Genomic DNA, 22,864 nt, shown 5'->3' on the forward strand with positions numbered 1-22,864 from the left:
TGCACTTTTATTCTGTTGGCTTCATTTCCGGGTGTCATTCCCCTGCCCGCTGACCACCGCTGGCTTGGAACCTTGCAGCCACCACCTGACGCCCCCCGAGGGTCGGCCCACCTTCCGCGGGAGCTGCCTTGGGAGCCAGGGTCCGGAGTGCTGGGAGGCCCCTTGAGGCCCCCTGAGACAAGACCCCTGCCGCTGTTTCCCGCTGGTGGGAGTGGGAGCTTCCGCCCAAATCCGGCAGAGCACCAAGGTGCCCAGGCTGCAGAGCTCCTGGGAGCTGTCCACTGCGCTCTGGGGGCTCTGATGTCCTCAGACGCTGCAGGGTGGGTGGCTCATTGGAGACACAGCTCAGTCAGGTGCTGCTGATGGGTCATCCGGGCATCAGGGTGATGGTGTAGGGTTTGGTCTGAGAGATTGGAACTGGCCGTCAAGATGCCCTGCATCCCACTGCCCTGTCTTCGGCTCTGACCTGCAGCCTGGCCTGCCCAACCCATTCCCGGCTTCCACACCAGGGGCTGGGCAAGGGGGTGGGCTGGACGATAGCTTAAAACGAACCATGACTTCCCCTGACCCTCCAGTTGTGAGCGCCCCCTGCCACCAACTTACGATGGTGCTGCTTCATAGTCTGAAAGGTCTACCCTCGTTAAGGAGACCCACGCGAGGAGAGGAGCTGAAGCCCTGGTCCTGCCTGCAGAGCCCCGGCACTGCCCGGTCCTGCGGGAGCTCCCGTGCCCACAGCTAAGAGGACCCCAGCCGCCCGGGCAGCTCCCAGGTGACCATCCGTAATGAAACACAGTCCCCTCCATCGACTCAAAGTCACCGGTTGCTCCCAGCAGCCCACAGGTCACTTCTGAAGCCAGGGCGAGTGAGAGGAGGTGCCTTCGTCCGTCCGTTGTTCTTGCCGGACACTTACTGGGAATCTGAAAGGAGACAGGATGCTCTTGGTTAGCCTGTGCCTGGGGGCTCCTTCTCCCGACTTCTCCTGGGCTGAAAGGGCGGGGCAGGGGCTGCAGGCCACCCCCGCCCCTCTGGTCTCGGGCACACACTCTCAGGGCCCTGACTCCGGGCTTTATTTAGTTCCCGAGCTCTGAAGGAAGAAGCCCGCTCAGCCCTTCGCCAAGGGTTCCTCTCTCTGAGCCAGAATCACCATCCTACTTCACTCTCCGAGAGGGTGTCGCCTCTTGCTCTTTGCTCCAGATCTTTGTTATATTCCAGCGTGGCCCCTCCTGACCACATGGGCCCTGCCTGCCACCTCCCGTGGCTGCCCAGAGCCCCCAAGTTCTAGCCAGGATGGTCCTCTCCCTGGGACACCCGCAACTTTGGGAAAATCATGTTAGTGCTCTGGGTCTTGTGTTCCTCATTTCCCAACACCCGGGAAAAGCGAGGTGGTGAGCGTGGCTCCTGGCATCTCAAAGTGTGGCCCGTGGACCAGCAGCACCGGCATCCCCGGGGAGCTTGTTAATCCCGGCCCCACGCAGACTCACGGGGCCCGAGTCTGCACTTCAACAGAACCCCTAGATTCGGCGGCCACTGAAGTGTGTGAGCAGAACTCTTGTGAGTGACATGCGGTTAATCTGCTTCAGGTTTCACTGTCACGGAAAGAGCAGAAGGGAACTTCCGCAGACTTCTGGGTGCACTAGTGGAGTAAGGAACACGGTGTTTAAGAAACCTTACAGCAGGCTCCTGACCAGGCGGTGGCGCAGTGGATAAAGCGTTCGACCTGGGATGCTGAATACCCAGGTTTAAAACCCCCAAGGTCGCTGGCTTTTGAGCTGGGGCTCACCAGCTTGAGCACAGGGTCACTGGCTTGAGTGTGGGCTCATAGACATGATCCCATGGGTACTGGCTTGAGCCCAAGGTCGCTGGCTTGAGCAAGGGGTCATTGGCTTGGCTGGAGCCTCTTCCCCCGATCCCCCCATCAAGGCACATATGAGAAGGCCGTCAACGAACAACTAAGGTGCAGCAACTATGAGTTGCTGCTTCTCATCTCTTTCCCTTCCTGTCTGTCCCTTTCCATCTAAAACAAACAAACAAACAAAAACCCCTCAGCGCAGGCAGAGATTGAGGGGTGAGGCGGCTGCAGCCGTCAGGTGGCCAGGGGACCTGCCAGCGGGCGGGGCGGGCGGGCGTGGTCTGCTCATGGCGCTGAGGAACAAGGGGAGGTAGCTGGGAGGACGAGGTTGAAAACAGCTCAAGGCGGTGATCCCTGGTCCCTCAAGTCTCATTCTGTGTGCAACACTCCAGGCTGGCCTCACTGTTCACGAAGGTGAGCTTCATTTTTTAAAACACTTCCGGCTGACCTAATTGACCCTCGGACCGGAAGGAAGAGCGGCAGGCACTGCAGAGCACACGGAGGTGCTGTCCCTCTGGACCCGATTCCCAGCTCTGCTGCCTGTTGGAAACCCCTGGGGGGGGGGCTTGGGAAATCCTGATGCCCTGGCCACGCCTGGGAAGATTAAATCAGAGTCCCCGGGGTGGGCCCAGGGGACTCCGATGAGCCGGTGCTGAGACCCCCTGCTTTCCTATCTCTGTTCCAAGGATGGGCGAGGGCGGGAACTGGGGACCACCAGCCACGTGGCTTCACCAGACCAGTCCCTGGTCTGACGTTTCTGCACCAGGGACACGCAGCCGGAGCCAGGAGCATGCAGACTGAGCCGGCTCCCACCCCAGGACTGTCACCGGCCCCCACAGACACTGGGGTGCAGTGATGACAGGGTGGGGGTCGGGTGGAGCAGAAACGCCACAGAGTTGGACTCAGAGTACACGACACTCCGAGGCCCGGTAACTCACAGAGACAGACCTCAGCCCCAAATAAAAGGTGCCACTTTTATTCATCCTCTCCTTTATGAACCCCAGTTAAAGGATAAAGCTGCCGGTCTATATTTAGATTTTTTGGGACGGCAGCTTCCCAGAATGGAGGGTGCCGCTATGGGTGAACCATTAAGAACCACTGCCCCTCACGCTGTGGGCCAGATCTCACCACAGAGGCCCACTTCCCGCTCACACAGGGACTTTGATTGACGTGATCCGGGCCATGTGACCTCTGGGGCAGAGGAGGCAGCTGAACCTGACAGATAAGAGGGAGGCCTCCGAGCTCACAAAGGGCAGAGATAGCCCCTGTGCTCAGGTCTCGTCCCTCCGGGCTCCGTGTTCTTTCCATTCCACAGGGAAGGTTCCAGAACAAAGGAGAGAGAGCGCTGGAGGCTCCTCAGAGTGGGGACGGCGGGGTGGGCACTCGGACAGAGAGCCCCTTCCTGGCACCGTTCTCCCAGCTGGAGAAAGGGTTGTCGTGGTTATGGGGTCACCTCAAGGTCCAGATGGAAATGCTTCCAAACTCAGGGATTAAGGAAGATTAAAAAAACAACAACAACAAACCAAACGCTGTAGAAAGGATTTACCCTCATTTTCTCAGATTTGAAAGCCATCCTTGGAAGTTGGAAACGGCAGATTTGACACCGGGGATGACTAATGTCTCTTACGGGACCGTATACCTGTCCACAGGTGCCCCTGGCGGGGATTTAAACGTTGCACAGCTTCTCCAGGAGCCCTAAATCAAGCAGACTCACCGGGCCCTCGGTGAGGTCTACGGGCTGGGCCTGCGGGAGGCTGATGTTAAACCAGCCTCTCTGGGCTCCTTGGCTCCCAGGCTAAGAGTTACAAATTCCCCGTAATGAGCGCACTCGAAGAAGCCCAGACAGACAGGTCCCTAAATTAAGAGCAGAGGGAGCCCAGGGGAGAGGCGAGTGTTTGCTTTGGCCGCGGAAGGTGCCTGGGCCCCAGCCGCTGGCGTGTTTGCCTGACAGGGAGGCCTGATAAGTGGGCCGCGTGGAAAGCGCTGTGCGGAGGGACCCGGGCCATCTGCCACCCGTCCGTCCGGAGAGGCTGCACCTGCTGGCCTTGCAGCCCCGACCTGGCAGGGGAGGGACCCTTTGTCATCCTGTCTTCAGCTTCCTTTGCGGCCCTGGGGGTCACTGAGAACCCAGGATTATTTTTCTTCCCTTAAGAATAGAAATTGAACCCTCGGACTGGTTTGTTTTGATGAATGACTTCCAGGCCGCTGTTTGTTTGGAGAATAAAGCTCCCCAGCTGCAGGGAAGGTGGAGGCCAAGAGACTAACCCGGACAGCGGGGAGGCTTCCCAGGCAGCGGGCCCCGGGGAGAGGAGGGCGCTCACGCAACCCAGCCTCCCCCAGCGCTGCCGTCTGTCTGCTGGGCAAGCTAGCCAACCTCGGTGTGCCTCAGTTTCCTCACCTGTCAAGAGAGGGGATCAAAGTCTTGGCTCCATATACCTCACATGAGTGTTGAAAGCATCACACGAAATAATATAAATCAAAAAAGTATAACTGGCAGCCCTGGCTGGTTGGCTCAGCAGCAGAGCGTCAGCCCGGTGTGTGAAAGTCTCAGGTTCGATTCCCGGCCAGGGCACACAGGAGAGGCGCCCATCTGCTTCTCCACCCCTCCCCCTCTCCTTTCTTTCTATCTCTCTCTTCCCTTCCCACAGCCAAGGCTCCACTGGAGCAAAGTTGGCCCGGGCACTCAGGATGGCTCCATGGCCTCTGCCTCAGGTGCTAGAGTGGCTCTGGTCGCAACAGAGCGATGCCTGGATGGGCAGAGCATCGCCCCCTGGTGGGCGTGCCAGGTGGATCCTGGTCAGGTGCATCCCCGCTTCTAACTTTGGAAAAATACAAAAAAAAGAAAAAGAAAAAAAAAGTATAACTGGTAACGTGAGGCCCACATTGTAGTAAACGTGTCGCCCACCTCAGCCGGCTTTCCGCCCTGTCCGGTCACACGGTCACAGTGCGCAGGAAGACGCCGCCTGCACAGGCTCTGGGCCAGTGTCTCCTCCCTCCCGAGATGGTGGATGAGAACATCTCCGTCCCGTGTACAAAGGCTGAGAAACGTAACTTTAAACCCCTGCTCACTTGTGGGACTTCTTGACGGGAGACGGGGCGGTTGATTTTTAGGGGCTGTTCTGGGGAGGGGGCCTCTGCGCCCCCAAAGCCGGGCTCTCTCTCCACTCACAGCACAGATGCCAGGTGCTGTACTGGCTCAGAGAGTCGCCTGCATTCCTGTCTTCTCTCCCACCCCATCGGTCTCCTTCGTTCTACTGGGCCGACCCTTTCAGTCTAGAAACGGCTTTCTAACCATTTAAAGCAAATTAAAAGCCCTCCCCACCCGGTGCCCTCTGGCTGCAGCCTCACTTTCCTCCTCTCTTCACAGGGACAAGCCCCCTGCCCCCCGGACAGCTGTCTCCACTCCCTGTCCCCGCTCGCTCTCCTCTCTTCCCTCCTCCCTGCAGCCAGAGGGGCTTCCGTTCTCCCCGCCCCCCGCCCCCGGCCTAATAGGGGTGTGTGCAGGCCAGCACGACAGGCAAGCGGCCATCGTCCTGCGCTGGTCGGCAGCCTCGCAGCAGCACGGCCTGTCTCCGGAATGTTCTCCCGCAGACCTGGCAGAGGCCACGGCCACTCCCCACGGGCCATCTCGCGCCTGGCTGGGCCCTCTCAGTGTCTCTGGCTGCAGCTTCCAGCCTGCCTCTAAGTGTCACGGTGCCAGGGACCCGCTGTCAGCAACTAGGGATTTTACACAGAGCTACCCGGACCTCCCTGCCGAGCCCCGGACGCTGGTACAGGTGCCCACCCCCATCTCCCCTGGGTCCCACCTGGCGTCTGAGGCTCCCGCTGGGCCAGCCAGAACCCTGAAGCCTTCGGCCTTCCCATGCCCACTCCTCCCTGCCTTTCTCGTTTCAGAGAAAGCACCGCCGGCCTGTCAGCTGCTCAGGGGCCCAGGTCCGAAGCCCAGGAGTCCCGCTGCTCTCCTCTCTCCCTCACAGCTCCCGTCCAACCCGCTGGTCAGTCCAGGCTGCCCGCACCCCTTCCCTGGACCTTCCCAGAAGCCTGGTCCTCCACCACCCACACCACGTGCAACAGTCCCGGGGAGCTTTCCGAAGCGGCAATCACATCCCAACCCGCCACGGTGTAAGCCCTTCGGTGGGTCCCCTCTGCACCTGGAATAGAGCGCAGGACCGCGAGGTCTGGCCCCCGCCGCAGAGGAACGGGGTGTCGGCGATGAAGGCCAGGAAGGTCCTTCTCTTTCCCTCCCATGTCCGGCACACCGCACACGTTCCTTCTGTAACTTACGGTGACCTCAGACCTGGGCCTCTGAGTGGTGCTTACGTCTGCAACCCAGGGGCAGGCACCACGCTCCAGCGGGAGATGGATATTTCTAGCCAGGGGTCCCACAGGTCACCAAACCCTCACTCAGTCCCTCCTGATTGGTGAGAACCGAGCCAAGGAGAGCTGGCTTCGGGGACAGAGAACAAAGGGAGCCGACGACCCGGAAGAGGGAGAGAGACCTTGCCAAGCAGGATAGGCACAGCCGGGCCGGCCACCGCCTTGGTCTGTCCTGGGGTTTCCGATGCTGCCTCTGAGGGCTTTCTCCAGGAGGCTGCTAGGGCCAGGCACGTGGGAGTGACTGTAAGGCCAGTCCTGCGGCTTCGGGAACATGCTGGAAACTTCCTACTTCCTTCTGGCCTCCCTGCTTGCTCCAGCCTTCCCCCTCACCTCTCCCAGGTGCTGGTGAGCAGAGCACGGTGACCCGGGGCCCTGGAGGAAGGTGTACTCACATTTCTTCTGCAGAATGTTCTGTCTGGCCCTGATGAAGGCCAGGATGTCGGCGTCCGTCTGGCTGTCTCCGGTGAGCGGGATGGACGACGTCGGCCTCTTGGGGGTGCTGGGAACAGCCACAGTCACACGTTACCACACCTTAGGCTTGGACTCAGCGCTTACCTTTCCCAAGTGCTGTTCCGTTTCGGTGACTCGGTGCCACCCAGGACACGATGAGAAGGAATTTGCCGCTGCCTCCCTCCCTCTCACCTGAGCAGCAGCCACAGCGAACCTCTCCACACAAATGTCACATCCTCACCATCTCCTCACCCCCTCACCATCACCCACCCTGTTCCCTAGCTCCTCGATCTTACCCAAACCAAGCCCATTTGACCTGGGACCTATCTCCTTCAGCACCTGATTTAGATGTCCTATGCCTTAGGATGGCTCCCCTGTGTCCCCATCCCCACCATGGCTTAGCTAGTAGCTCCTGAGGCAGAGAGAACCATTCTCTCCTATACCTTAAAAACAGAACCATAATGTTTAGCTATATAAGCTGCCACTGCTTAAAAAAACTACATTTCCCAGGTTCCTTTGCAGCTATGTGTGGCAGGTGACCAGCTTCTGGCCAATGAGATTTGTGGCAATCCTCTTAGAAAGGGAGGGACTATGTGGCCTTCTCCTTCCTCTTTCTCCATCCACTTTCTACATATAACGCCCCCCCCCAAGAAAATTCAGAGCAGTGCACTCCCCTGGCTTTGCCAAGCTTCCATCCTCACACCTGTCACCCCACACTGCAGGTGACAGTCTCCACTTCCTTAGAGGGGCACTGAGGATTGCACGTAACAAAGTGTTGTTCACGGTCACAAGTAATTTTCTGTGTCAGCATTGCAGCGGCACCTCAGCCAGAAGTGCTAAAGCCAAGCGACAACAAGGGACAGGGAGCTGGCGGGCTAGCTGGTCACTCTAGGATGGGAGTCACCCTTGGGCGCTGTGGGGGAGGAGCAGGGTCTGCCGTGGGAACACGGGCGCAGGCACCCGGGAGGGGCCTGCCCCACTCTGCTCAGCCTGGAAGGTAGGGCTCTCAGGACTGAGGCCAGACTCACTGTCCTTCCCTGCCCGGGGACCCTGCGGTGGGGCTCGTGGCCTACAGTGCGGCTGTCCCTGGGCTGGCTCTTCTTTCCTTTAATGGCCCCAGGAACATCTAGTCACAGGAGACATGAAGTATCTCTGCCCACACAGGGCCCCAGGGACCCTGGGAGTGAATTCCCTGGCTCTGGGAGTTGGCATCTGGGAGCGATTCTAGGGGATTCCGGGGTACCAGGGTGGGGACCAGCCCTGGGCTCTGCACTTGTGGTCACTGGACAAGGGGCTCCTCAGGTTGTGGGAGAAGCTGACTGACGGCTCCGACCCCGCCCTCCCACAGCAGGGGGCTCCTCAGGTTGTGGGAGAAGCTGACTGACAGCTCTGACCCCGCCCTCCCACAGCAGGGGCTCCACCCTCCCACAGCAGGGGCTCTGCCCTCCCACAGCAGGGGCTCCTCAGGTTGTGGGAGAAGCTGACTGACAGCTCTGACCCTGCCCTCCCACAGCAGGGGCTCCGCCCTCCCACAGCAGGGGCTCCTCAGGTTGTGGGAGAAGCTGATTGACAGCTCTGACCCCGCCCTCCCACAGCAGGGGCTCTGCCCTCCCACAGCAGGGGCTCCTCAGGTTGTGGGAGAAGCAGACTGACAGCTCTGACCCTGCCCTCCCACAGCAGGGGCTGCCACAGGTGTCAGAGGGAGGAGGAGGACCACAGACCTGCCATCCAGGGGGACACGGGTGCTGGTCTGCTCCCAGCTGTGCAGGATGGGGCCAGGCGATGGCAAGATTTTCCTGGCGTTCATATCACTGTAAAAATCAAACCCACAAAGGAGAAGATATGGGAGGAGGTTTACCAAAGAGAAATTCAGGGTCTATACTTAGGAGCTGTATGGACCGGATGTTTGTGTCCCCTCAAAATTCACATATGGAAGCCCTAACCCTCAACATGGTGGTGTTTGGAGGTGATTAGGTTTAGATAAAATTACGAGGGTGGGGCCCCCGTGATGGGATCGGTGCCCTTGTAGGAAGACAAAGAGAGACCACAGGTACCGCTGCCATGAAGACATGGCGAGACGGAGCCATCTGCAAGCCAGGAACAAGGCTCCCCCGACCATGAGTCTCTTGACCTTGAGATGGGTTTTTTCAGCCTCCAGAACTGTGAGAAATAAATAAACTTCTGTAGTTTAAGCTGCCCAGTCGATGGTATTTTGTTATGGTAGCCTGAGCTGAGTAAGGCGCCAGTAATCCCCTGTTGTGAATGACATCTTAGTCCGTTCAGGCGGCTATAAGAGAATACTACAGACCGGGTGGGTTATAAACAACAGAAATTTATCTCTCTCGGTCTGGAGGCTGGAAGGCTGAGGCAGGGCGCCAGCATGGTCAGGTTGCCGTGAGAGCCCTCCTCAGGAGTGCGGACTGCCGGCTCAGCTGAGTCCTCACCTGGTGGAAAGAGAGGGAGGTAGCTCTTCTGGACTCTTCTTAAAAGGACACTAATCTCATCTGTGAGGCCTCCACCCTCATGACCTAATCACTCCCCTCCCCCCAAAGATCCCACCTCTGACACCATCACATTGGGGCTTAGGTTTCAACATACAGATTTTAGGAGGACACATTCAGTCCGTTACATTTTATTCCCGGCCCCCCAGAATTCCTCCTGTCCTTCTCACTTGCAGTCAGGAGGAGCCAAGAAATTCCTCCCACACTGTGCTTAGAAATCTCAGCTAACATCCAACTTCATCACATGTAAGTTCTACCTTCTAAGAAACACTAGGACACAAACACAATTCAGCCGCGTCCTTTGTCGCCTTGTTACAAGGACTGCCTTCTCTTCACTGTCCAGTAACACGTTCCTCGTTTCTGTCCGAGACCTCATCAGAATGGCCTTTGCCAGCCTTACTTCCATCAACACTCTGTGCACAACTGTTTGCGTCTTCTCTGAGAAAATGGAGGCTCCCGCTACACCTCTTCTCTCTCCGTTCTGAGCCTCTAGACGTCCCTGTACAACGACGACCTTGGCTTCTTCCAGCGTGAGCTTCAAAACGTGCTGGCCTCTACCCATCACCTGGTTCTGAAGCTGCTTCTCCATGCTCTGGTGTTTGTTATAGCGGCACCCCACTTCTGGTAATAATTCCTGTCTGAGTCAGGCCGGGCTGCTATAACAAAGTACCACAGACCAGGTGGGTTATAAACAATGGAAATCCACTTCTCACAGTTCTGGGGGCTGGAAGTCTGAGATCGGGGTGCCAGCATGGTTGGGGTTCTGGTGAGAGCCTCTCCTGGGTTTCCGACTGCACACTTCTCATTGTGTCCTTGCATGAGAAGAGAGTGGGCTAGCTCTCTGGCTTCCTCGTATAAGGGCACTAATCTCATTCGTGGGGCCCCCACCCCCACGATCTAATCACCTCCCAAAGATCGCACCTCCAAATACCATCACAGTGAGGTTAGAGTTTCCACATACGAATTTTGGGAGAGACGCATTCAGTCTATAACAGATGGTTTATATATTAATTTTCATTGGAGCACTGCACGTATTGGATATGTAAACTGGACAAAATCAACAAAGATGTCAACTGTCATTTATAGCACTGTCTACCCGCCAGGTCCTGAGAAAGTGCTCTGCAAACATCGTGCCATTTCATCCTCTCAACAGCCTCATTATCCCCATTAGATACATGAGAAAGCTGAGGGCTAGAGAAGTGAAAGGAATTCTAAAAGTCACTGAGCTGGCGAGTAGCAGGGTCTGGATCTCACCACGACTCTGGAAGCTGCCAGAATCCATGCTCTCCGCAGGCTGCTCTGTGAACTGGATCGGACTCCAGTGCTCTGTGGGAGCCCACTCCAGATGTGTGGCTCACCCCCAGCCCCGCCAGTGGCCCTTCTGCAGCCCCAGCGGACCAGCACCGTGCTTCCTGAGTGAGGGTCAGAGCCGACAGCTCACGCAGATGCAACTGCGCCCATTTTACTAGGCTGCCTGGTGCATGGCCTTGCCCTAGATTCTTGGTTGCAAATAGCAGAACCCAGAAGCACCCCTTGGGAGGTAAAGGGCCAGCGCCCAAAGCTGCCCCCAATGCCAGTGACAGAACGGGACCTTCTCCTTTGCTTTGGGTTTGTCCTGCCTGGACACCATGTCAGAGCTGGAAGAGGCCTAAAAAGTCACCTTGTCAGACCCCTCCTCTTATACTACAGATGCAAACAGGCCGAGCCAGCCAGGGTTAGAGACAGGAGCCTGGGATTTGCCAAGTCCGCATCAAGAGTCCAAGATGCTCCACGCACCTGACAAACCCGGGGTCCCACCCATGCTTACAGCCCCTACCCCTGCCCCGACCCTGTCTCTTCCGGCAGGCAGCTGGGCTTCTCACCCTGGGCCTGCCCCCACAGGTTCAGGACTGTGGGCCAAACGAACGGGGAGGGGAATCAGAGCCTGGGACGTTTCCGCCTGATGTGTACTTCCCAGCATCCCAGGGACTCTCGGCTGCGGCTGCGTGGGGGAGCTGCGGGTCTGGGTGGGTGGAGGCTGCAGGACCGGAGGCCGCCACGAGGGGGCGGGCTCTGCACGCTTGTGGTTAGGAAACGGGGGTGGGGTGGGCAATTCTCAGGGTTGTCTCTGAAGAGGTCCTGGTGCAGGTGGCGAGAGGGAAAGAGTAAAGGGCTTTCCATTCTGTAGGTCCAGGTCACTTTGCAAGCTGTAGCAAATCTTACAAGATCAAGCCATGGGCACGCAGATGAGTCCTTGACTTTTCTAAGATGCCAGGCGGTGTTCACAGTGCCAAACTGCGGAGGGTTGGAGCGGGTGGGAGGGGGCAGATGTGGACACCGCAGGGCAGAGGGGCGTCGCGCTCACACCGCGGCAGGACACCCAGCCTGTTACCCGGACAGCTCGCGGAGGAGCACGGCAGCTGCGAGGGATTGGGGCTCCTGAGGGCAATGACTCCTCTGGTCCCCAAGCTGCTCCAGCGTCACCGGATGTCACAGCTTGTTTTCTGAAGCCCTCATGTTACAAATTACTTTTGTACTCTCCCCTGACCAATCAGCCTGTGACGCTGCATTCATTTCTCATGTTGACATCTGTTCTGGGGAGAACATGCCAGCCATCAGAATTTGCCTTCTTAATAAGGATTAATAAGCACTAATAATACTAATTAGACCTCCTAGGCTGCCAATCAGAGTGCTGTGGATTTAGTGGGATCAGCCTGTGGGCCCCGAGCACACTTGGGGATGAGGGCACCGGGTTTCTCTCAGGACCTGAGGAGCAGAGGGCTGGCCCGGGACCCAGGCCGGGCCCGGCAGTGGCTGCCACACTGGAGCTCGGCTGCAGACAGCCAGCCGGACGTGCTCTCTTGCTCTGGCGGCTCCTCCGTGGGACTGGGACACTTATCTGCCCGTAGAATAATAGTGTCAGAGGGACATGGATACACCTTACAGAGAGAGAGGGAATCCCAAAGAAGGGAGCTGGCTTGCCCAAGGGCCCGCTGCTTCAAAAAGCCATGCCGAGGATTGACCACCCCTTTTGTGAAAGTCTAAAAGGGAACTCTTTGCAGGTGACCCAAGGTGATCTGATGGGCACCTGTGAAATCCGAGGATCTGAACTTCAGGGTTAAAGATCTCTTAGCAGGTACATCTGGGGATCGTCTTAAATTGGGACACCCAGGAATGCCAAGGCCCGCAAGGGTCCCACTTCTCAGACAAAGAGGGTGTGGGGACAGCAGCCTGATTCTAACAGCTGGTTTCTGAAGGATGTGCTAGGAGACCCTGCCCAGGGCTAGTTCTTCGACCTGGCCCATGGCGGGCATGCTCGGAGGGCTGGCAGGGAGTGCCCAGGTAAGGGACAAAAGGGCAAGCCATCAAGAGTGGCGGCCCTGGCTGGAAAAGAGAGGGGGGAGAGGCATAGAAGAGAAGGGAGGAAGACAGAAGAAAAAGGGAGGAAGGGCAGGAGTAAAGACAGGCGGAGTGAGAAGGTGGAAGGGAGTGGGGAAGGGAAGGGAGGGAGGAGTAGAGCTGAGAGGACAGGAGGCAGGGAGGGGGACTGCGCGCGGGAAGGAAGGAGGACACGCCACTGAGCGTGGAGGGAAGCTGTGGACCGTGCTGGAGCTCTTTACATCGTGAACTGGAGTGTAAGACACCGTGCCCCCTTCCCGGGCCTCACTCTTCTCATTGGTGAAACGAGGGGCTCATCCTACGGTTTCCCGCCCGGAATAGCAGGGCCTGTGACAGGGGGCTCCGGTCTTCCGGTCAGAGGCTGGCCTTCGGAGGGCGCACAGATGTGCACTTTGTAAATCCTGGCCCGCAGGAAAATCGGCCTGTGGACACATTGGGAGAGGGGAAGGCCCCAAGCAGGAGGAGCTGGCGTTGGGCAGAATGTAAAGAAAGCACCTTCGTATGTAGTAGTACAGACAGGAGCAGGAATATGCCACCTCCTACCAAACAACAGGACGTCCGTGTGTCCCTGAAGGGCGGTCATTAACGTAGTGGAAGTTGACCTGAGGAGTGGGGTTGGGGGTGGCCAGACTCCCGCCGGCCTGGGTTCCAGTCCTGTCTCAGCACGTGTTAGCGGCGTGACCCTGAGCAACTTAACTGATCTCTTGGAAGCCAAACGTTCTTATCTGTAAGCAGGGACAATGACAGAGCCTATGTCGCACATCTGTTCAGAGCCTGGCCCAGAGGGCCCTTGGCAAATGGCAGGGGATGTGATTGCGGTAAGAGAAGAAGGTCAACGCTGTGTCCTTGGAGAATTTAAGGACATTAAGAACTGACCCTCCACGGCTTGGTTCTCACAGAGAATGTCTGATGCCCCAGCGACCTGGGACAGGGGCTCCTCCCTGCCCTGGTAGAGCTCTGCCAGCCCTCCCCCATCCACGGGGCAAGTGGCCGGCAGGTGATCTCTCTGTCGGGGGCTGAGGGGAGCCCCTGGCCTCTCCCTTTCTCTAGCAGGAGCCGTCTTCCTCTCACCGGCCTGTTGGAACCTTCCCACCTGTGATTTTTGGTATTGAACTCTTGTGGGGGAGAGAATTTCGGGGTGCTACCTACAGTCGAGGCCTCTTAACAAACACTGCTCAGATCACCTGGTTATCTCTGCTGGGGTTCAGAGGTCACACCAGAGCACCTGCTGCCACCACCGATGACAGGGCTCCAGGGCCCACCTGAGAGCCATCTCCCCGAGACCGTCCTGCCAGCAGCCATCGGGGGGCTTGGGTGGAGCTCTAGGAGCAGGTTGGGAGAAGCTCCCACGGTGAGCTGACGCGCACCTTTGAAATTCAAGGTTCTGAACTTCACTTGACAGGCATGGTCTATTTCTACGTTACAGCCCTGGAGTGTGTTGACTGGGCCTTTCCTGACACGCCCTGGTCATCACACACACACATACACACACACACATACACACACTCTCTCTCTCTCTCTCCCCCTCTCTCTCTCTCTCCTCATTGTCTTTGAAACCAGAGGAGAATTAGAGATGGGACTTCCCATTTGCTGGGCAGGACATTTCTGCAGTAATGCAGTAGGAGCCACACCCCGAGACCGGGAGAGGTTGTGTGGAGGGACCCGTGCGGGACACCGATGTGAAGTGTCTTTTGTTTTTCACGAATAGCCTATATTTTAGAGAAGTTTTTGGTTTATAGAAAATTGAGCCGGTAGTACAGAGAAGAGAGTTCCCATGTAACCCCTCTCGCGCCTTCTAGCCTTCCCATTATCACCAGCTTGCAATGGTGTGGTATATGCATTATTGCTGATGAGCTCATGTTAACACGTTATTGTTAAGCGATAGCTTCCGTGGGACTCGCTCTTTCTGTAGCACACCGTGTGGGTTATGAAAATGAATGAAGTGATATATATGCACCATTACGGCACCCTACAGCACAGTTTCACAGCCTACCCCCCCATGTTCCCCTACTCTTCCTACCCCCCCATGTTCCCCTACTCTTCCTACCCCCCCCATGTTCCCCTACTCTTCCTACCCCCCCATGTTCCCCTACTCTTCCTACCCCCCCATGTTCCCCTACTCTTCCTACCCCCCCCATGTTCCCCTACTCTTCCTACCCCCCCCATGTTCCCCTACTCTTCCTTTCCACACCCCACCACCCCCGGCCCCTGGCAACCACTCATGTTTCTACTGTGTCCATGGTTTTGCCTTTTCCGGAATATTCCAGCTGGAATCACACAGCATGTAGCCTTTCAGACAGGCTTCCTTCACTTGGTGACATGCACGTACACTTCCTCCACGTCTTTCCACAGCTTGACAGCTCATGTCTTCTTATCGCTGAGCTGAGCAGCATTCCGTGGTCCGGAGGCAGCACGGTTTGTCCGTCTGTTACTTTTTGAAGTCCATCTCGGCTGCCTCCAGTTCTGGCGATTACAAACAAAGCGGCTGTAAACATCCTCCGTGTGCAGGTTTCTTTGTGAACGTCCATTTCCAGCTCCTTTTGGGCAAACACCAAAGAGTGTGATTCCTTAAACACATGGCAAAAGCATCTTTTACTTCTGTGAGGAACTATCTGTCACACAGTCTTCCGAAGGGGCTGCCCCGTTCTGCGTTCCCACCGGTGCCGGACGTGAGTTCCCGTTGCTCCACGTCCTCAGCAGCGCTCCGCGCTGTCTTTTTTCTGAAGCCGTGTTAGCAGGTGTGCAGCGGTGTCTCGTCGTTACTCTAATTACAGTTCCCTGACAGCATGTGATGCCGAGCTTCTCATCTGCACCTCTTCTTCGGTGCGGCGGCTGTTCAGATCTTTGGCCCAATTTAAAAATGATGGCTCTGTTTTAAGAGTTCTTTGTATGTTTTGGATACAGGTCATTTATCAGCTACGTTCTACACAAACTTTCTCCCGGCCTGTGGCTTGCCTCTCCATTCTCTTTTGCAAAGCACCACTCATTTCAGTGAAGCCCAATTTACCAATTTTTCTCTTAGGGATTGATCCTCTCCCCTTAAAACACCAGGCTGACCAGACAGACCACACCGGGGCAGTTGTGGACCCTGGGCTTCGGGGCTGACCCAGGAGATGCTCCCTAAAACGGGACTATGAGCCGCGGTGCTGGTACGGAGGCCCAGCTTGGGGGCTGCAGGGGTGCCGGGCTTGTTCATTCCTTTGTTTGAAGGAGAGATCTAGGTTACAGAGAAGTAGTAAAGATAGTACAAATAATTCCTGGGTACCCCAGATCCAGTTCCCTGATTATAAGGTCTTCCACCAGAATGGCACGTATACCACAACCAAAGAGCCAGTGCCCAAACATGACTATTAACTGAAGTCCGTGTTTTAGTCTGATTTTCTTGATTTTAGTCCTAATGTGCTTTCTCTGATCTTGGGTCCCACCTAGGACAGCACATCACGCTTTCTCGCTGTCGTGTCTCCTGAGCCTCTTCGTGCCTGTGACAGTGTCTCCGACTTCCTGTGTCTGATGGCTGTGACAGCTTTGAGGAGCGCTGGGCGGGTGTTCTGTGGAATGCACCCCCCTATCCCCGGGACCTGTCTGCTGTTTTCCCCCGAGGTGACTGGGGGTATGGGTTTGGGAGAAGAAGACCACAGAGGCAGAGTGCCCTTCCTGTCACATCATATGGGGGAACATTGACACAACCCCCCTGTCCCCAACCGCTTTTCAGTGAGAGAGCTCAGCTCCCACTCAAACCCGCCCCAAGGATCGCCCCTGCCCTGGCCTCTGTCATGACAGTACTGCCCGTCGGGGGGCCGGAGGACGGCCGAGACCTAGGTCACTGGCCTTACGCCTGAGGTGTGAGGTTGGAGAGAGATAACAACGTGGACGGCACGAGAAGGAACTTGGCTTTGAAAGGTGGTGTGTGGGGAGGCAGCGTCCCTGCCGAGTCACGGCATCCTTCAGGGGAACGGCTCTGGGCAGCCCTTCCGGGGAGTCTGTCCTCCGCCTGTGCGAGGACAGTCTTTACAGGGCTCCCTGTATCCTGGCAGGCCGGCCCCCTCTTTCCACCCCCGCCCCCTCCCTCTCCCAGGCTACTCTCCCCTCCCACCTGCTGTCCATCCCTTCTTCCCTCTCAGGGTGCAGGACCAGGGTTCATGCTTCTCTTGTTGCCATGGCAGTGGGTCTATGGCTGTCAGAGCAAGGGCGCAGGACTGGGGTGGGGGGTGTGTGTGTGCTCGAACAACTTCGAAGCCCCTGGCCTGAGCATCTACACGTGATCTAACTGTGAAAGTCACCGATCCTCCCGGAGCATGAGGCCCACAGGGAGACACTTAGAGCTACGAGAGTGGGGGGAGGGGCAGGTCGGGGCGGGGGGGCCGCTTCTGGGCACAGAGCCTGTCGGCGGAGTCCTGGTCTTACCTTCTGCTCGAGGGCGGGAGCGACCTTCCGTGCTGGGGTTCGGGCACCTGGGGGAAAGGCTGCATGTGACTGAGCGAGGTTCCAGCTGGGGAGTTCACCTGCTGGCCCAGGAAGGAGTTTCAGTGTTAGCCTGAATCTGGTGACACCAGAAAATGTCCTTGGTTTAGTTCTTAGGGGGAAATAACTAGCTTATAAAAGGTGGTATATGGGACACATGTGGGAAGAGTAAATCTAGACAGAGTAATGACTATAATGATGGGCACCAAAACAGTATCTTTGGACATCAGGGTTACAGGTAATGTGTGACTTATTCTTTGTATCTTTCTGGGCTAAGTTTTCCGAATTGTGCATGTATTACTTTCTGTAGTTAGGAAATGAAAAAGGTTAAAATGTGAACCTGACACTTCTGCAGAAGTCCTTCCTGGGTTTGCCTCCCCTCGGCCCAGAGAGCTGCTACCAGAGTGGGCAGAACCCTGCCCAGCCCGCGCGTACAGAAGAGCTGCGCCCCGCCCCCGGAACCTGCGGTCTCCACGCAGTGCTCGTGGGCGAGGGGCAACTGCAGCTCACCTGAGTCCTGGCACAGAGCCCTGGCATTCTCCCAGAACACGAGAGCGTGCGGCTGATGAGCAGCTGCCACACGGTCGTTTCCCACTGCCATCCTGTCTCTCCAAGACACGGCCATGGGGCAGCCCCTCACCGCCTCCCGTGCTCTGATGAGGTTTAGGGCTGCTGTCTCCCACCCCCGCCCCACACAGGGCGCATGCGCAGGCTGTAAAACTGCTCAGCGGCAGCATGGGGTCGGCTCCTCCGCGCAGGGTGCCTCATCATCCCTGCAGCGGTCATCCGATCCCTTTTGTTTCGGTGACGTCCTGTGGGTCAGAGGACCCACGGAGCTGCCACTGTCTGAGTAAGTCATAGACAGTCTGACCCTGTCAGCCTTGCTCGGACACTTCCTTGAGTCATATGGGATGTCCTTCATCTACTGTTCAGGGACTGAGCTCCCTTGGGGGCTGGCAGCGGCCGACGCCTCACTCACTGATGACCTCGGCGACCGGACCTAGGGGCGCTGTGAACGTGGGTGGGGACCAATGACATCTTTATCTTCTACCTGAAATGGAGCATTTTTTTTCCAACGACAAATATAGACAACCAACCACCATCGACTGAGAAGCACCAGTGACTGCGTCACGGGTACAAATCATGGAGATTTGCGTATCCCATTACAGTGGCAGAAATCTGGGAATAGTGTGCTCATCATTACTTTGAAATGATGGTAAATATTGGGCCTGCCCCTGGATCTTACAAATTAATGCATTTGTAAAGTGCTGTACATATTGCTACACCATAACTTTATTTGAACAGAGTTTTGAGAACTGTATTTCAGTCTTATTGGTTTTCTTTGTCATCTTGTGTATTTAATTTTATCCAAATATTCTTTTCGATCGTTGGCTCACATGGCTACTTGGTGACATGTTGGTTCCTGCCACCTGACTGTTTGGGGGGCAGATATCTTCTTTGTTCCTCAGCTTCCTTGTCCTTAGAGTGAAGGGACTGGCCTATCAGGTCGCCGCTAAGCCACGCAAGCGATGTGACCACGTGTGCCTCATCACTCATTGCACCACGGCTGAGGAGCTCGCGGGGACCACCGGAACTGGGGTTTGTGCTTCGTGTTTCTTAACAGGTTATTTTAGTCTTCATTAGATCATCGAGAACATTCAAGAATTTGTTTAGAAAACATGCAAAGGTTTATGTACAAATATGTCTCCAGTGAACGGCTAGAAAGAATCTGAACATTAAACAGTAGATTAGTTTAAGGAGATTGGAATAAATCCCTATGGTGGAATAGGGACAACCATTAGAATGCCGGTGAAGAGACAGTGAGTAACATGGGAGAGTCGTCATGTTATGTATTTAAGTGAAAAAGAAAGCCATCTGTGATGCTCAAAGACCAATATGATTCTATATATTTTCATAAAAACCTATGAATGTATATGTATAAATAGGAGATAAAATAATATAATTCAACATGATACTATTGGCTAAGTGGCATGATTATGGTAGTTTTTATTCCTTTGTGCTTTTCTGTCTTTTCTAAAATTTTGAAAATAAAAATGATTGTAATAAGAAAAAAACAACTAGTGCTATCAATATGACATCACAGGAGAACATCACACAAGATAAGGGTGGCAAATCCATCTGTTTTGGGGGCTGCACCTTCCAGCCCCCACCTTTCTATGTGATAATCCCCAGAGGAAGGAGACAATGAGCACAGGCCACCTGCACCCCTTGTTACTAAAACGGGTACTTGCTTCACGAGCTGGGGGCTACCAGCGCATGGGCCTGGGGGGTGAAGCCCCCTCTGCACTCTTCTCCCCCTGGCAGCCCCGCGGGGGCCGAGTCTGGCCCCGCCCCCTCGGCACTCTTCTTCCCCTGGCAGCCCCACGGGGGCCGAGTCTGGCCCCGCCCCAGCTGCTGTGACGTTCTTCAGGACAAGTTCTAGGCCAGCGACCCTTACCTGCAGGCTGCTGGCCTCCTCCGCCCACCAGGCTTCAAACTCCTTCTGCAGCTTCACCTTGGCCTTGTCCATGAGCAGCTGCAGGTGCTCGATCTCCACCTTCAGGGCCTTCAGGCGCCTGAACATTGTTTTATACCTGCACCGGAATCGGGGCAGAGTCTTGAAACTCACTGCGGGCGGGAGGGCTGTCAGCGGACTGTCAGCTGCAGGGCCTGTGAGGCCCTGAGTAGCGTGAGGGGGCTATGTTGGTAATAGGGCCTGGGACCCAAAAGCTGTCCACCGAGGCTGGAGGATGCTGCCAGGGTCTCCGTCCACCACAGAGAAGCATGAGCCTCTGTGTGTGAGATGAACAACCCATCTTCAAGAATGATAACTGTCATTACTAAGCTCCTACTAAGGGGCAGGCATTGGCTCCAGACAGTGGATATGTACATTATGTATGTATGTTTATACACTCACTCAACCCTCTCCACAACCCTATGAAGAAGAGACTGCTATGCATCCCTCCACTCTACAGATTGGGAACCCCAGGCGTGCAGAGGCTAAGGAACTTGTCCTGTGGCACAGAGCTAATAGAGAGAGGAGCCAGGAGGGGCACCCAGGCCCTCTGGTTCCAGACCCACAGTCTTCACTGCCTCACTGTTCCGCTGGGTCACCTTCATGCTGGGAGCCCAACGTGACATTCGTTAGCACGTACGTGCATGTTGGACATGCTACAATGAGTCAGAAGTTGTCCAACGGGAAGCAGTTGAATAGCCCATCTGCAGAGACAGCCTGACTTCTAAGATGACCCTGAGGTTGGAAGAGTGGACCAAGGGGACAGATGAGCTGGAGTAAAGACACAGAAGAGTGGGTTGGGAAGGAGCTGGGAAAAGTAAATGGAGTGAGGGAGAAAGAGGACAAGTGGGGTGTGAACCCAGGGGGTGGAGAGTCATGGTCCAGGGGGTCCTTCCGGAAGGAGGACGCTGGCAGGAGAAAACACGCGGCACAGCTGGCAGGAGGGACCTGCCCAACAGCTGCATCGACCTTGTCCTCAAGTCTGAGGATGGCAGGGGCGTGTGTGTGTGGGGGGGGAGGTGGGCAGGGTGGTGGGGTTTGCTCAGGGGGCACACCTAGCCAGCCCAGAGGTGGCTCAATGACACCATTAGCACCTTGAGGGCAAGGAGGTGACTTGTTTGGTCTCCTCGAAACCTCTCCAGGCATGGAGGGGAGAGCAGACATTTGCTGAATGCATTAATGAACGAATGAACTAAGAAGCCTGGCTGGAGTGTTACACCAGATTCTGTGACCGGGCTGTGTGTCAGTGACGGCCACATGCCTGTTTATGCCTGAGCTTCCCTGCTCTGTAACTGAAATCACCCGGGGACCCTAAATGACTGCATGAGGGTATGGGACTCTCAGGAAGTCTTGCGGATGGATAAACAGGCAGAGGAGGGAAGTGCGTAGCACCACTGCGGTGGGCGGAAGACCTTCGTGGTTATGCTTCTCGGATCCCCTAGAGGGCAGCAGTGGACCAGACTGTCTGCTTCTGCAGCATCAGCCTCCTCTGCCCACCCAGGGACTGGGTGGGGGCGGGTGCCACCAGCAAACAGCTCCCCCTGCCTGATACTTCTGCTCCCTAGTCCAGCCTTACCTGCCCGGGGATCCTGCATCCCATCTGTCTGCTCAAAGGCAGCACCATATTATCCAGCTGTGTTAGGATCCAGCTGCTGGACCCCCTTCCCAGAGAAGCTCCGGGCCGGGGTGGGGTGTGGCGCTCTGCGGGCCCTGGGCAGCTCCAGGCCTCCCCGGGAGCCCTCTGAGGCTGGGGCGGGGTGGGCAAGGACAGGGAAAGGCACCTTCTCTTCTCTTCCTCCAGTTGTGACCGCAGCTTCTCTTCCAGCAGGTCTTCCACCGCGGGCACGGCCGTGTTTTCTGAGATGCCTGGGGAGAGGAGATGTTCATGCTTTACCTCAACGAGGAGGAAAGGCGTAGGGGAGGGTGTGGGATGGAGGGCAGACGACAGAGCCAAAGGGGGCCCCGAGATGAAACGGGACACGGGTGAGTTCCTTCTGGGGCCTTGGGATGGGGACTGGCTTCAGCCCCCTGCTCTGGATGGCAACCTCTGCTCTAATGAAAGCCACCAGGAGGCTCCGTCAGCTGTCCCCCCCACTGCCCGACACCTGTCAGGTTGCGGGAAGAGAATTCTTCCTTATGTCGCTGCTAGTCCTTTTACTATTGACTTCACTCATTTCCTCTGGAGTCCCAGGGGAAATGCAAAATAGCATTCCCCCTCCTCCGATCCAGAGCCCTTTGCCAACCGAGAAGACACCACCAAACCGGCCCACGCCTTCCTTCACGCCAGCTGGAGGGTTGGTGTCTTTAGCCTCCTGCTTTTGACTTCCTTCTAAAGCAGTGGTTCCCGAGCCTGGCTAATCCCGGCAATGCAGCCAGAGCTGAAACTCGCACTCGGACGCCCTGCCCATAAGACAGGGTGACAGGACCGTGACAGGGCCTGGAGGAGGGCTGTGTCCCCACGCATGCTGACCGCTGCCGCTGGGTGCCCGGTCGCCCACTCTGGCTAGCGCGCTTGTCTGGAGCCTGTCCTTTCCCAGCCGAGTGGCTGAGGTCTGCTCCTCCCCCGGGCGTCTCTGCGTATGTTTTAGCCTCACAGAAGGCCCTGCTTTTGCTCCATGTCGGGCAGACTCTACTGTGGGCCTGGTGCTTTCTGGACACGATCAGACTTCATCCTTCTCCCACTCCTCTGAGGTGTTATTGTTCCCATGTTACAGACAAGGGCATTGAAGGTCAAAGAGGTTCACTTGCCCAAGGCCACATGCCAACTTCAAGAATGTGGGTCCAAATATGGGTCTGTTTGGTTGCAAGGGCCTTGGATTCCAAAATTCCTCAGTCACATTTCTGATGGATGGCCATTCGCTTCCTTGCCTAAATACTTACTTCCAGGGGTGGGAGCTCACTACTTGGCACCATAGCACGTTCTAATAGAGCCGACACCTGGGCATGCTACTCCAGACCGGCCTGGGAGGGACAGGCTGGGGAAAGGTTCTGCTAGCTGTGGCCATTTCAGGCTCTTTATTTCCATAGCAGGTGAGCGATCAACAACGACGATCTTCTCTTTGATCGAGAGCCTTCTGCGTGTCGGGTTTGGCCGAGTGCTCTCTGCACCTTTCCTCACACGACCGAGAGGGAAGGCATCACCATCCCACTTCGGTCAGTTTCGGAGGCTCAGAGAGGGCTGTGAATGACCCAAAGCCACACAGCTAGTGAGTGGCAGAGAAGGTCCCAGAGAGCTAAATGTCTATTCCAGGCAGCCTCTGACACTCTTCCAGGAGTTTTGTCACTGTTATGGCCATGCCAGCCTGTCACAGGCCATTGTCAAGTTTTGAGGTC

General features: G+C 56.4%; 1 protein-coding gene across 2 annotated transcripts in view; it reads right to left on the bottom strand.

Annotated features, from left to right (window-relative positions):
- The window catches only part of KIF6 (kinesin family member 6), a 403,829-nt gene continuing 380,965 nt past the window's right edge, over positions 1 to 22,864 (bottom strand). Inside the window, exons 17-22 of one of the 2 annotated variants that reach the window (XM_066252931.1) lie at positions 21,313 to 21,397; positions 19,475 to 19,610; positions 16,960 to 17,057; positions 8,398 to 8,487; positions 6,619 to 6,725; positions 1 to 917 (exon numbers count right to left, since the gene is read on the bottom strand). In XM_066252931.1, the coding sequence (XP_066109028.1) occupies positions 907 to 917; positions 6,619 to 6,725; positions 8,398 to 8,487; positions 16,960 to 17,057; positions 19,475 to 19,610; positions 21,313 to 21,397 (527 nt within the window). In that variant the 3' untranslated portion in view covers positions 1 to 906. Of the gene's footprint in view, positions 918 to 6,618; positions 6,726 to 8,397; positions 8,488 to 16,959; positions 17,061 to 19,474; positions 19,611 to 21,312; positions 21,398 to 22,864 lie in introns of both variants that reach the window. The other variant, XM_066252930.1, reaches the window with a different exon arrangement.

Source organism: Saccopteryx bilineata, chromosome 1 (assembly GCF_036850765.1).
Source record: "Saccopteryx bilineata isolate mSacBil1 chromosome 1, mSacBil1_pri_phased_curated, whole genome shotgun sequence".
Classification (NCBI taxonomy): domain Eukaryota; kingdom Metazoa; phylum Chordata; class Mammalia; order Chiroptera; family Emballonuridae; genus Saccopteryx; species Saccopteryx bilineata.